The following is a 13,766-nucleotide window of genomic DNA, read 5'->3' as shown; positions in this document are numbered from 1 at the left end:
CACCCAAGATATATTACAGGTATTTCCTTTACAAAAGGCATCGATTTTCCCTCCTTGGAGAGCAGCATACTGGATATTCAGAGAATTTTCCCTACTCTATCTGTTATCATAATAACGATCTGTAAGGAATTGTGCTATGAATAGCATAGGAACTTCAGAAGCATCAGTGATTCTGAATAACATCTTTCACTCAGGAGAGCTCAATGCTGGCTTTATGATACAAAGTACATTCTCAGAAGTGCTCCTTCTTTGCGAAGGTCGGGACATTGTCTGCAGACAATGCAGCACTTGAACCAGTGACCCAGGGAGTTCATAGAGAGATTTCCACTGACAGCCCGGGCTCAGCAGCCAGGAGGTGAGGTGGAAGCGAAGGGCTTTGGCTCCAGGTTGCTGCAGAGCTCAGCCTTCTCTCGGCTCCGAGCCACCGGCAGGAGCAGCAGATCTGCTGCGAGATACACAGTCCTTCAGTGTGAAGGGAAACTACTCAGCGACCTTCATTTCTCACAACAGAAAAACAAAGCCTTCCCCCTCCCACCTTTGGAAAGCAATGTTTCCTACTTTGAAGAGGGATCGTTAAATCACAAGTCCCTCTATTTTTTTTTCTTTTTTTTTTAGCAAAACATAGGAATAAAGCAAAGTTCATCAGTAGGTCTACCAGGGTCTCCAGATGGTATGAGCTGCTGCTGCAGTTTTCTGGGCAGTTTTCTGGGCAGGCTGCTTTCTGGCAAACACACAGGGTGAGCGAGGTGCACTGCGTGTGGCAGGAGAGCGTGTGATGTCTGCACCCATCTGAGCTTTGCAGAAGTGCTTGAGCAGCTGGGCCTGAGTCTCCTTCCTGGGTTCATAGTAGGATAGAAAATGCATCGCTTCCTTTAGGCACCGCAGGTATCCGCTGTTGAAGTCCTGCTCTGGGTTCTTGTGAATGAATGCTAGAAAAGAAAGAAAAGCAAATAGAGTGAGATAAGGTTGTTATCCAAGCACGGGGCAGTGGCAGCTTGTGCTTGAAGCTTCTTTCAGGGGACTGAGTCTTTGAGACTTGACTGTGCCTTTGGGCCGTGGTCTGGGGGGGAGCAACCCAGGGATTTGTGGGATAGCAGATGCCCATGGGAGCGTGTGATGTGGTGGTGCTCTGTGCTCACCTGGCTCCTGCAGCTGGCTCTGCTGCTTCAGGTAGCTGACGGCCACCTCCAGGACATCGGCTTTCTCCAGCTTGGAGTTGGGTTGGTGTCTCTGGAACTCCTTCTCCAAGAGCAGCTTCAGCTGCTCAATGCTGCTGTTAATCCGGTCACGGCGCATTTTCTCCACCACCGGCTTTCTGAGCTGTAAAAGAAATGCAGCACTTATTAGAGATTTTCTGTGGCCTGACCTACTTTGCCTTCTGACCCATTCCCTGGTACACTCAAAGTTCAAGGACACTTTCTTTTGGTGGGAGAGCTTTGCCATGCTGCCTACCTGTTACTCACTCATTCATTTTATGTTTAATCCCATTTGTATTCCCCAAGACCATCTTCTTTCTCCTTCTCCCATCTTTTCCCATGTAATGCTTGTTTGGCAGAGAGAGTGCCTTGCACAGAGCACAGACCAGTCCTGACCAATGTGATCCTGTCAAGGGCTTTACTTACTTTATTCTTCTCTTTTGGCAGCAGTTTCTCATCCATGTGGATCATGAGAGTGTTACTGGGAGCCATTCCAGGTGCTGTCAGCCCTGGGTGCTGCCTGTCCACGTGGGCTGCTGTGCTGAGCATGAGGCTCTGGCAGTGCTGACCACCTCTATTTATACACCCAAGCGTTTAGCAGATATGTGAGTCTTGAGGTTGCTGGTGTTTCCCACAGCCAGTCAGCCAATCCAGGCACACAGCTGAACAATAGGGGAAGCATCCATCAGTGCACGGTGCATTGATCCTAAATGCCCTGGAGAGAATAACCTTCTGCCCACACCGACTGGTGGAGTGTGCAGCCTGGCTCTGCTGGGCTGCCCAGGGATCTGGGAAAACACTGACCCTCCAGCTGGTTGTCTGCGCTCAGTAGCGCTCCTGCATCCCTGCATGTGCCAGTCACATTTGTGGAGTGGAGGAGGCACGCTTTTGGGGGAAGGTAGGAAAGGAAGGCGGGGAACAGTGTTATGGTGCAAATCAACAGCACCAGACACATCCTGTTACTCTTTCTGAAGAGCACACTTCCCAGCCAGCCTCCTAGCTGCAGTGTGCCGGGCCATGTGTGCATGTTTGTGCTTGTGCATGCAGTCGTTGCACTGTTTTTACTGCAGTAATGAGTGAACTGATGTGTTATCAGGGTGAAACAATGAGTTTGTTAGCCTGGCATGTCTAAATGCTGTGGAGAGTCTGAAGTCAGGTGTTAGGATGGCGGATAGCTGAATGAAGATGGAATGAGAATCCAATGGAAATTGTAACCTCTGTTTGCCTCTTCCCATTAACACACTGGGACCATGACCCTCTTGGGACAGTGTTGCATGGCTTTTATTACAGACAGGCATGTGCCTCCTGGCAGAACTGGCCCGGTCACCCCATAGCTCTTTCTTGTCCCTTTTCTATCCTCTTTCTTTCATACAGATTCTTTCAAGCATGATGGTAGGGATGAGCTAAATAACAGCATCAAGTTCAGTCCCAGAACCCCAGGCTTGAGCAGGCAGAGGCAGGTTGTCCAAGGGACTGAGTAACCAAGGCCGATCTCCAGTTCTCCTGCTCACCTGAGATTTGAGGCATGACATCTTTTCATCCCACCTAGGAGTGTCCCTGCACTGCGACAGACTGGACCTGCCAAGAGTGTTCAACCAGCACACTGCTTTACCATACTTTACCTTTACTGGTTTACCATATCAGCCATATCAGCCATATCAGCCCTGCTCAGTTTTCTCATCTGGAAGACGGAGATGGTGCTGCTTGCTCTTATATGCATGAAACGTTTCACCAAAAATAAGCAAATGTTCTTTTTTGGCAAAGGCAAGAAAATGAATGAAATTTTGTGGACACTTTAGATGAACTCTGATTTTGTCTGATTGCAGGGTGTATTGAGGCAGCACTGAAAACCATCTAAAGCTGCTGGAGCGAACTGCTGTGTCCCATTGCCTGAGGCCTGGCCTGCAGGGGCAGAGGTGTGCTCATCTCCCAGTGTGCTGCTTGTGCATGGAGTATGCCTGAGGATCTAGAAGTGGAAACGGCGGAGGGAAGCATGTGTGAGGTAAGACAGCCAAGGACAGATTCTTATTTGGAAGTCCTTAAGTGAAGCCCAGGTTTAACAAGAAGTTGACAGGAAGGAGGGAAGTGTCGCTGAAGTAGCCAGCTTCATGGTTTTCATTGTATGGGCCTGAATGGGCTTAGCTCTTTGTTAAGGGCAGATGTTGTCTTCAGAGCCCTTTATTCCTGTGTTGTGGGAAAGCCAGGAGACAAGTCATCTCATGAACGCTTTGAACTGGTCAAAGGATTATGGTACGAGATAAGATACAGCTCAGAGACCATGCCATAGCTTTTGCCAGCTGTCATAAGATGTTACCCTTTGTTTTGTAGCCTTTGAATGGACTTCCTCCAAAACTTGGCGTCCTGTGTTCTCCCTCCTAGCAAATGAGCACTGGTGTCAGGCCTTGAAGCTAGGAGGTGACAGGTAGGCATGTACCAAGCTGGTTAAATTTAAGAGACTCTTCAACGTCAAAGAACATCTTTTTCCTGACTCCTGAGAAGCAAGCCTGACCTTTATTGCTGTCTTATAACTGATAGCCAGATGGTCTTTTGGGAGTTGGATTCTTTCCCTTTAAATCATTCAGGTTCAAGCACCATCACTAATGTTGTGAGTAGTTGCAAGGCACACTTCTATTGTCCCTACAAGAAATGTTATCAATAGGGGAAAAGTATGGGAAAGGCAGAGAAATTCAAACCCACACAGCCTAGTGCTAATAACTCCTTTGTGGAGCCTGTGCTTCTGTCAGGGCACTATGAACTCACAAGGCTTTTTCAGTGAGTAAGGCTGAAAAGCTCATGTTGTGCTGTGCAGGCAGCAGTTACTCAGGAATCTGTTTACTAGGAGAAAGGGGCGAGGTGGGGCGGGGGGGCAGGGATGTTGGTTCACACTCGGGGGGGCTGGAGGAGCGCTGAGCTCAGCTGCAGCCCTGGCTGGTTGGTTTGCTGTGCTGTGCCTCAGGGTGCTCTCTTGGGAAATGGGAGCAGTGCTACTGGACAGAGGCCTGTTAGGAACTGCCATGGGTGCTAGAGAGCCCTTGTGCTTTCCTGGCAGAAGAGGCATTGCTTGGGAATCCTGCAAACTCCTGTGAGAGCAAAGTGGAGAAGGAACAGGTCTGGGGACAGAACTCTGCAAGCAGGAGCATGCAGGGCAAGAGTGCACCACAGGGTACTGTGTTAGAGAGGAACCTCAATGTGGCATTATTGTGCCTTCTTTAAACATCAGAGCCCTGGCAAAAAAATGTCTTTAATTACTGTAAAGTACATTCTTTACATGTTTAACCTCTTGAATTAGTTTTTCTTTAGATCCCGAATACTTAATGTACTGTTATTCCCAGGTGCATAAGTGGTCTTTTATCATTAAGAAACATATGAGACAACTTGATCTGCATTTTCAGGGTTGTTAGAGGCAAAAGCAATTTCTGTAGCTGCTTGTGTGGCTGACCCTGAAATAGTCATACACCCAATGACATAGTCTTTGTATAATGAGTATTAAAAATAATTAAAAATTAAGGAGAATTTATTATTTTTCTGCCCAGCTGAAATTCCCACAAGTCACCTCTCAGCATATTCAAGAGTGCACAAGAGGGATTTATTATTTCCTGGTATATTGACTCTGAAAGGTCTGGGGATTACAGCTGCTTTGCACATGAATAGCTGGAGTGTGTTGTACAAAAGGCACGGTCTGTGGGATAATGGGGTTGGATGTGGGAAAGCGCTGACCCTGGGGCAGAGCAGGCTGGTGCCTGATGGCAGGAATCAATTATGGCTCAAAGGAACACATTGCCCTGGGAGCAGGCTTCGCGGGAGCCACCATGTTATGTGTTTACCACCCTCCTTCTCCAGCAACCCGTATAAAACAGTCACAGAAAATATCCTATCCTTCTGTCCTTAGCAGGGGACTCAGCTACACCTTGCTCTGTAATTACTGTTAGTGGCCCGTTGGTTATGATCTCAGGAACGAAACGGTTCCTATCTCAGGGAGAGTGCTGAGATCAGCACTTAGCTCACACATGCCGCCAGTTTTGAGACTGTAAAGCATCCCAAATCTTGGGGAGTGAATTCAGTGCACTCTCCAAAGCCCTTAGGAGCACCTGGAGCCCAGCAGTCACCTCTCAGCTCCAGCCAAAGCAGGGGAGCAGCCTGTCGCTGCTGCTGAGCTCCTGCACTTCCTTGGTTTTGTCTTTGGAAGACAGTGCTATTCAGTTCTTACATTGATCTGGCATCATTGCTAACCTTTCAGATGTCAAAATTTGGGTTTCAGCAAACAGTTCAATGGGATAGAAAGTCATAGGGATTTAACAAAACTTATTTGATAGTTATAATAAAAGTAGAAGTATTTTAATGGATTTTTACTTACCATTTGAACTGTGTTTGCATTGACATTTTTTGTTTTTTCTCTTTGCCAGAAGACTGGCAGAGGGACACGTGCAGGATCTAACTGCACATAAGGTAGAGTTGGTTGCCCTCACCATCATGTCATAGTGCAAGGTGCACTGTCAGACCTCAGGGTCAAGGGAATCTAGTGCAATGGGTGAAGTTTCTGACCCTAAAGAAGAAGCAGTATAGAGAATAGGACTGGGACCCCCAGAACACCACCTTGTGTAGCTGGCAGCACTTGTGCCCATGAGCATTTGCAGCTTGAGGCTGTGAGTAGGAATTAGACAAGAAGCCCTAAGAGCTGCTGCTGGGGTCTGTTGTCCAGACACCTTTTGCTATGGACAGTGGTCAGCATGTAACACCAGCCACACACAGACAGCACTGAATTGTTCACTACAGCAGAATGGATCCTTCTACATTTCTAAGCCCTGGTTTCATCCAGCCCAGCTGCCTAAGACCTGAAATTCTCTTACGAACTCTGTTCAGCTTCTTACAGAGAGTTGATGTAATTCAGGGCACAGTGTATCCTCTCTTCTGAGGTCCCAGAATAGCTGTTACTGCTGGGAAGCAGCTGGATGAGCTGAGTGGTGCCGACAGACAGCTCTGCACTACGACTGGGGACAGCTGCAGTTTAACACTGAGGTTTTGGTAGGTCTCTGGGAGCATGAATAAACAAATTAATTTTAATATTAAATCTTGATTTACTTTCCAAACAGATCAAGTCCATTTCTATCGATTCGATCATTAAGTACTTCCTGATTGAGCACTTGAGTGCATTTTCCTTTTCAGCTATTTTTTTGGTTTGAACAAATTGTACTGAATCACATTTGCAAAAGGCACTATTGAACTTGAGGAGAACTTTTGCATCTGCTTAGCTAGGAGGGGCACTGCTCCAAGTGTGGTCCATGCAGGTAATCCCTATTCTCCCATAAGCTGGGGTACTGGCAGCTATTCAGAGATAATAAAGCCAATTAAAACAAAAGTGGGCTCTGAGTATCTTCGCAAAACAAGTCTAAAATGACTTCTGTTTCAGACCACTAGACTGCAGCTAGGCTGAAATACTGAAATTTTGGTTTCTCCTTTCTGTCTCATTTTCTACCTTTGTAAAAAACTTTGCTAGTAATACGTTCCTACATTGCAGAGGAGGTTGCTGAGATTCATTAGTTGGTATTTGTAAAGCACTTTGAAAATGCAAAGCCAGTGCATTATTCTTGGCCTTGCGGATGCTTTCCATGTTATTAAAAACAGGATTTCAGAAAGGCTTATAGGGGATCAAAACAGCATCCCAAACTTGAAAGGAAGCATGACTGTTAAACCATCAACTGTCGCCTCCCCCTCCAGCCAGATGTTAAGCCCTAAAGAACTGAAGTGGCACAAGGAATTACTTTCCCAAGTTCCCCCAGCTGGGCTGACAGGCCTTGATCAATGGTTTTCTCCACTGTGAGTGCTATGCAGATGGTCTACCCAGAGCAAGGTTTCTGTGAAGTACAAAAGGAAGTCAAACACCATTTCTAATTCAGCTTGTAGCATGGCACACTTCCTTTATCCTCTGCCTGAATGCAGTGAATAGGAGAGCAGTGTGGGAAACTGGAAGGGACTCCAAACTCACACAGTCTGAGTGGCTGTAAGACACTCCTGTCCTCAGACCACATCTGCCTGTGACAGACGGGAAAAAGAGTGACAGAACGAAAAATCAGATTATAAAAACCTGCTTGAACAGGAAAATTAGGTCTGGGTAAAAGGAAGAGAGTGAAGAAAGCCATGCAGAGAAACAGAAATTGTGACAGGGCCAAGCAGGGGACTGCCAAACAGCAGAGCGAGGAAGGGCTGGGAGGAAATGGCTGAGGAATGAGCTGCAGGAGCAGAACCTTGCTCTTCCACCAGTAAGGCCAAAGAGAATTGTCCCTCTGAAGGCAGCAGAGGTGGTTTCAGCTCACACTGCGACTTCTGAGCCACATATTCTGTCTTGCCTCCTTACTAAAGGCTGGCTTGCGTTTGATAAAAAAATGTTTGCCAGAATGATTGAAAAAATAAGTACAGCACATTGCCTGTGGAACAGCAGGGCACTGCTCCCTAGCACCATGTGTCAGCCAGCGGCTGTTCCTTGAACAAGCTTGGAAATGCTGAGCTTTAAAACACAACCAGTGTAGGTTCCATTCAGTCACCCATCACCACAGCTTTGGCATTTTTGCATCTCTTTGCTGCACTGCACTCAGAGCAAAAGGTTCCTCTGCACCATGAGGATCTGTGCACTCACCCAGGCCTTACGTTACCCGAAGAGCAGTGACTGCTTTGTGCAGATGTCGTGCTGGTGCTTGTCAGAGATCCCCAAGGGAGCTGCATCTCAGCTGAGGCATCCGTGTCTGCAGCCCCCTGATGTGTATTCAGTCTTTTACCACAAACCACAGGAGGTGAGCTTGGCTACTATGAAAATTAGCTCAGATTTCATATCAGTAATTCTATGGGGAAGCTCTTCATTAATACTTCTAAACTGTAATGGGGTGGTTCAAGGAACAAAACAGGGAACAGACCAAATTCTAGGACTGATATTTGACAGGGGAAAATTAAGGCTCAAATTCTGCCGATTAGAATTTGGATGAATTCCTCTGTAGGTGGAGGGATAATTGTGCACAAAGAGGTGAGAAAGGAGCTTTGGAGGTACAAAGCCTACAGGCTGAATGCTGCAGTCTGCTTTGCTCTTTGTGGAGGCCAGAGTTCCTGTTGGCTTTAGTGAGGACCCAAATAGTTCCAAAACCTGGACAGTTCTATTTTTTAACCTTAGTATGATTTTTAGGACAAAGCACTTAATGATGTCTCCAAAATTTTGCTAGCTTTCCTGTTCTCTGAGCCATTGCTCTCAAGCATTTTGGCATTCTCAATGACTTTCTAACATACTGCCATGGAAGTTTGTGTACCTCAGAGTTTCCCACACCATTTCTTAACTATATTCATTCCTGTCACAAAGGAAGTGTGCCTGACTACAAACCGCATTAGCAACGGTGCTTGCCTCTGCATTGTGTTCAGTGGGAAACCCTGCTCCCAAAAGGCCATCTGGGCTGCATGTATCAGGAGAGAAGCAATGGGGGCAATGAGCATCAAGACTTGGGAAAGCAGCAGCATCCTTAAGTCTTCCTACAGAGCTAACATCTGGCAGAGGTTCTGGGGCATTACTCATGCCGTATTTCAAACATCCACATCCAGTATCTTGGGATCCTAGTAAGTTCTCTATCCAATATTGTGGATGTTTGGAATCACAGTAAAAGGTGTATAATTGGGAATTCATGAACCTTAGTGTAAAGTCCACTGGCTCTGTTAGCATTATTCTAGGGATGATGATGATTATTATTGCTTTCTTATTCTCTTTTCACTTGAGCCGTGTGTTGCAGCAGTGAGGTAAGGCACGGGGCTACAGCAGCTGTCCTGGTGTAGGCAGCAGCAGCCCCACTGGGCTCCTCTGCCCTCTCCCATGTACACTTCTTCAGCAGCACAGAGCAAACCCCAGAACAGCAGGGGCTCACTCATGTGGTGAAAAAGACGAGGGCAGACCAAAAGACCCAAGTCACACATCTGTTCTGCTATGGGAAATTCATATGTCCTTCCCCAGAGTAAAAGTCCTGCAGTGAAGCAACCCTATAATGCACAGCTTCCTGAGAACCTGAGTTTCAAAGTTCTGTGCTGCAGGTAGTTGCAGAGAAGGCATCTGACACTGGCCACCTGTGTAAGGCTAAAACTGGAGTGCCTGTTTGAGCAACTTGCACTGTGAGAGGCAATGATGACTCTTAGGGCTGTTTACTAGGAGTTAATCTGGGAAACTGAAGCTGTTTCTAGCAAAATTGTTAGCGGACCCTATTGATCACAGCATTGCCACATTTATTCCTCATGCACTTGTCAGAGAGCTCAAAAAATGAGTTGGTACTCAGGAGTTTCTTTTTCAGAGAATCTCCCCAAGAGAGATGCACAGAGAGAAAGATTGGTTTCAGAGGTGGCATTACATGAGCTCAAAGATAATCCACAAGCTTTAAGGAGAACACGTGAAATGGTGTCACAAAAACTTTCCCACAACTTGACATAAAAGACTCAGAGCCCAACAGCTGCTGCTCTGTACGCAAAGAAGGGAGGCTATTCACCAACAGTACAATGGGGATGGAACAGCAGATCCTGGAAGAGGTCATTTAGGCCTTACCTGGGCGAACAAATGCATGAGTTGCAGGGTCAGAGAGAAATGTAGATGTGTTTATGCATTCACATTAAAACACATGCATGATCGCATATATGAATGTGTCAGTATATAGATGAACACACAAACTGTATTGATGTAGACACAGTATTTATGTAGTACCCTCGCTGATTCAGTAAGAGATCCCAGCCATAATCCCTAGCATTACTTTACAGTCGTTTATCTGACAGTTCACATTCCCATGTTGCTGCTTGCAGAGGGATATGCTGAAGCTCGCCTAAAGGGGAGCTGAACTGACGTGATTGCAGCGCACACCTGGAGCAAATCGGGGGCTGGCACAGCTCAGATGTGTGGTTCATGGCCTGCTCTGCCCTTCTGCAGCCCTTCTCTGTGCAGGTCTTGGGTGCATGTGTAGAGAAGGCAGAAAACACTGCTGCCATTCCCTGTGGCTGTTTGTGTGTGGCTGGAGCTCATAAATAAAGCATTTGTTTATAAGATGCAAATAGCAGCACTGTTAACTCTTTTTGAACAGAGACTGCAGTGCAAAATAATGAGGAATCAGAATCTTGACTTCTAGCAGTTTTACAGGCTGTGTGAATTTGTTCTGCGCTCCTTTGTGCATGGATTAAATGAAAGCAGCATATGAGACTGAGCTGATCCCCAAACTCAAATATTTCTCCTCTTGGATTTATCTTGTAGATGTTTGAACAACATTGGGTGTTTGTGACAGGGCTTGCGAGTATTCAAAGTGGTTCATAAGATCTCAAGGAAAGAGAACAATTATCAACATAGAAACTTTTCTGGATAGCTGTGTGTATTTAAAGGTACATATTTCACAAATACATTTAAAGGTATTTGCAGTGAGGCAAACTGAAAAAGCTGTTTTCTGTTTCACTTGGGCAAAACTGGTGTGCCCCTGGCTTACTGTGAGAACGAGGCCAGCAGCCTTAAAGAACTTCTGCTCTTTACCTCAGGAAGCCAGAAGCTGCTCGTGTGTGCACTGCATTGGTGCACGCTTAGCGTGTGCCTCCTGCAGCTCAGGAGGAGCGCGGCCGCACGCAGCCTGCACAGGGGGCTCGTTGCCCTCCACGGCTGCTGGCCGCCTCCTTCCTGCGCACCCGTGGCCGCCGGCCTGTGCTGGGAATGCCATTGATCTCTGGCATTAGTCAGCAGCCTTTGCCCATTGAAGGCCAGCTCTTTCCCAGCTTCTGACATGTAATTCTGATCCCGGGCTTTCACGTACCACGCACTCCCCACCTGCTCATCTGGGGGAAGGTCATTATCCCCAGGCTATTCACTGGCACTGGAGCGTGCAAGAATAGATGCTTCTGTTATTGTGCTGCCTATCTCTCTGATTGGCCACAGAGTGTGGGAAACTCCACCAAGCCGCAGACCCACAGACTCTCAGGAAGGCTGCACAGTATAAATGCAGGGCCGAGGCAGCTTCCAGCGACACATTTCTCCTGGACTTCCACTCTGAGACATTCCTTCCCCTCTCAGGACAGATGGCTCCCAGCGTTGTTTTCCTGGAGCCCGACAACCTGCTGACGCCAAAGGAGAGAAACAAAGTAAGTCCAGATGTGGTGGGGCAGCTTGGAGCCATGCTCTCAGCTGCTCTTGTAGCAGTTTCCAAAAGCTGAGAAACTGGTCCACATTGTTTAGGAACAGTGTGAAATGGCAGAGAGGAGATCTAACAGTGAGTCTCTTTCCCTTTGCTTTTTACAGCTCAGGAAGCCGGTGGTGGAGAAGATGCGCCGTGACCGGATTAACAGCAGCATTGAGCAGCTGAAGGTGCTGCTGGAGAAGGAGTTCCAGAGACACCAACCCAACTCCAAGCTGGAGAAAGCTGACATCCTGGAGATGACTGTCAGCTACCTGAAGCAGCAGAGCCAGCTGCAAATGAAGAGTGAGTATCAAGTTTACTTCAGCCTTTAGTTTTCTATAAATCTGTGATGGTTTTCTGAACCTTTTGCCATGAAGAATTGCTCTAAACTACTTTTTTTTCCCCTCCCCCTTTCTTCCCTTCTCTAGCTTCAGGATCCTTCCATAAAAGCTCTCAGTTTGACTTCAGAGAGGGTTATTCTCGGTGTTTGCAAGAGGCTTTCCATTTCCTCTCTCTTCATAAAGTCCGAACTGAAACACAGACCAAGCTCCTCAGTCACTTCCAGAAGAGCCAATCCACTGCTCCAGAGGTTTCCTTTTCCCCCAGCAAGCCCAGCACCCTGAAGCAAGCATCACCAAAAGAGGCCGGTACTCTCTGGAGGCCCTGGTAGTCAGGGAAGCTCTCACTTACTGAACCTTTGCCTCTTAGAGTCCAGAGGAAGAAACTGACTGCATCCGATAGTCCAGCTCTGATCCTCTCTTCTGTAGGGTGCATTATTTCCCCATATACTTTATTTATGTGTGAAAAGAATGGCGTGCTTTTGACTTTTATGGGATCCTTTGGCAAAAGCTCAGGCATTCTGTTGAATTGAAGCTGTGTAGGTACTGGTGGTACAGAGCACAGTGTGTTGCCCACTTTGTGGGCACATGTCTCCAAATGAAGGAGGATATTTTTGTAGAAGTTACTTTTGTGATGGGCAAGAATTGCAGTAAGAGAATTTCCCTAATATTGCATGTAAGAGCCATTGGCTTTGCTCTGGTATGACTGGTAACTCCTGTTTGCTCAGTCATTCTGGAGAATAAATGTGCAACTTCAGTTCATGCACACTTAATTAAATTCCAATTCCTCCCATTTGCTCATAACTTGTACTGTGTGAAAGGTGGTTTTTGCTTTGTCCTGGACTTTTCTTTGATAGTCCTAGCACATACAGTGTGATGGATGAACTGAAGCTAGGAAACTTTGTGGAATATTTCTACTATTTTGCTGCTTTTTTCGATTTAGAAAAATAATGTGTTACTGCTTTATGTTAAAGAAAAGAGTAGATAAAAGGCTCAATTTGTCAATGTTATATATTTGGGTGTAAGTTATGCTTTTTCTAGCATCTTCATTATAATAATGATTGTTTGTCTGTATTAAGTGCTGTAATTCATGGTGGATAGTGTTTCTCCCATTCCTGGGACAGCCCTACGGCTTACATGCATACTGTGTATGCGTCTCTGTGTTTGTAGAGAGAAATAAAATGCATTTGTGTGCAACTTTTCTCTGGGTTCTCTGTGCTCTGTGGGATGTGTAGCCATTTGGTCCCTGGAAAGCACTCCCATGTCAGTCTTCAAAGAAGAGGTGTTTTTTAAAGTTAAAGGAGCTCCTGTTCATGTCTACTCTATATATTCACATTTCTGCCTTACACCTTTACCCCCATGAGGTAAGCAATTGTTACTTATGCATTCTCTTACCTGAATCGCACAGAGCTCCTCCTTAGGCTCTGCCCCTCCCAAAACCTCACCTGAGTGGTCCAGCCTTAAACTTGGCCATCTGGCCCCCTGCTGGCAGCAGCTGGGATCTGAGTGTCCTGCAGTTTTTTCACCTGACGCTGACAGGATGCAGCCTCGATCACATCAGTGCTGTGTGTCCTCTAATGTCTTCTCATTTTTTCTCTGAGTGCTCAGAATGTGGAATACAGGTGCTTCTGAAGCAGCAATATGGTTCACAATGGGAAACATCCACAGGCAACCCTGCATCTGCCAAACTGCTTAGTGCCCAATCGCATTCTGTGGCAAAATACTGATCAATACTGATCATGGTAATAAGGCTATGCTTATGCAAGCACTGTTTTTAGGTAATGAAGTAAATGTAGTTCTGCAGCCTGATTGTTTTGGCTAGAAATCCATAATCCAGTTATGCTAGCAAGAAATCTCACGTCCCCTGCCTGAGCAGGCCTTCAGTTGTTATGACCAGGGATGGTTTGTTCTGCCACATGTTATCTCTACTTTATCCTGCCTATGCTTTTTAGCACTGTAGGGGATGCAGGGGCTGTGGCAGGGTTTACTGCCAAGTGTATTCCCCTCACTCTCTTACTCTGGAGCTCTTGGCAGTAGCTTTGTAAAGTGAGGCCTTAGTTCCAGCCCTGCACGTGGTG

At 46.5% G+C, this 13,766-nt stretch overlaps 2 protein-coding genes across 8 annotated transcripts in view; one reads left to right on the top strand and one right to left on the bottom strand.

Annotated features, from left to right (window-relative positions):
• LOC125703390 (transcription factor HES-5-like) overlaps positions 1 to 13,766 on the top strand; it is a 66,809-nt gene that overhangs the window by 7,513 nt on the left and 45,530 nt on the right. For 2 of the 7 annotated variants that reach the window (XM_048967788.1, XM_048967786.1), the window contains exons 2-5: positions 3,023 to 3,618; positions 11,248 to 11,315; positions 11,473 to 11,653; positions 11,779 to 12,856. In XM_048967788.1, the coding sequence (XP_048823745.1) occupies positions 11,253 to 11,315; positions 11,473 to 11,653; positions 11,779 to 12,020 (486 nt within the window). In that variant the 5' untranslated portion in view covers positions 3,023 to 3,618; positions 11,248 to 11,252 and the 3' untranslated portion in view covers positions 12,021 to 12,856. Of the gene's footprint in view, positions 1 to 3,022; positions 3,619 to 11,247; positions 11,316 to 11,472; positions 11,654 to 11,778; positions 12,857 to 13,766 lie in introns of those variants that run through there. The other 5 variants (XM_048967787.1, XM_048967789.1, XM_048967790.1 and 2 more) reach the window with 5 other exon arrangements.
• On the bottom strand, positions 99 to 1,745 carry LOC125703389 (transcription factor HES-5-like). Its single transcript, XM_048967785.1, has 3 exons — positions 1,623 to 1,745; positions 1,140 to 1,320; positions 99 to 929 (listed from the first exon to the last, which is right to left on the bottom strand). Exons 1-3 carry the CDS (start codon positions 1,743 to 1,745, stop codon positions 652 to 654), a joined length of 582 nt encoding a protein of 193 aa, XP_048823742.1. The 3' UTR covers positions 99 to 651.

This window comes from Lagopus muta, chromosome 21, assembly GCF_023343835.1.
Source record: "Lagopus muta isolate bLagMut1 chromosome 21, bLagMut1 primary, whole genome shotgun sequence".
Classification (NCBI taxonomy): domain Eukaryota; kingdom Metazoa; phylum Chordata; class Aves; order Galliformes; family Phasianidae; genus Lagopus; species Lagopus muta.
This window is presented reverse-complemented; position numbering and strand designations above follow the sequence as displayed.

Excerpts from the sequence above, each read along its gene's own strand:
- LOC125703389 (XM_048967785.1), bottom strand. The coding sequence starts at position 1,745 with ATGCTCAGCACAGCAGCCCACGTGGACAGGCAGCACCCAGGGCTGACA. Across the intron at positions 1,321-1,622 it reads TGCCAAAAGAGAAGAATAAA|CTCAGAAAGCCGGTGGTGGA; the intron begins GTAAGTAAAGCC and ends TTTCTTTTACAG. Across the intron at positions 930-1,139 it reads GAGCCAGCTGCAGGAGCCAG|CATTCATTCACAAGAACCCA; the intron begins GTGAGCACAGAG and ends TTTCTTTTCTAG.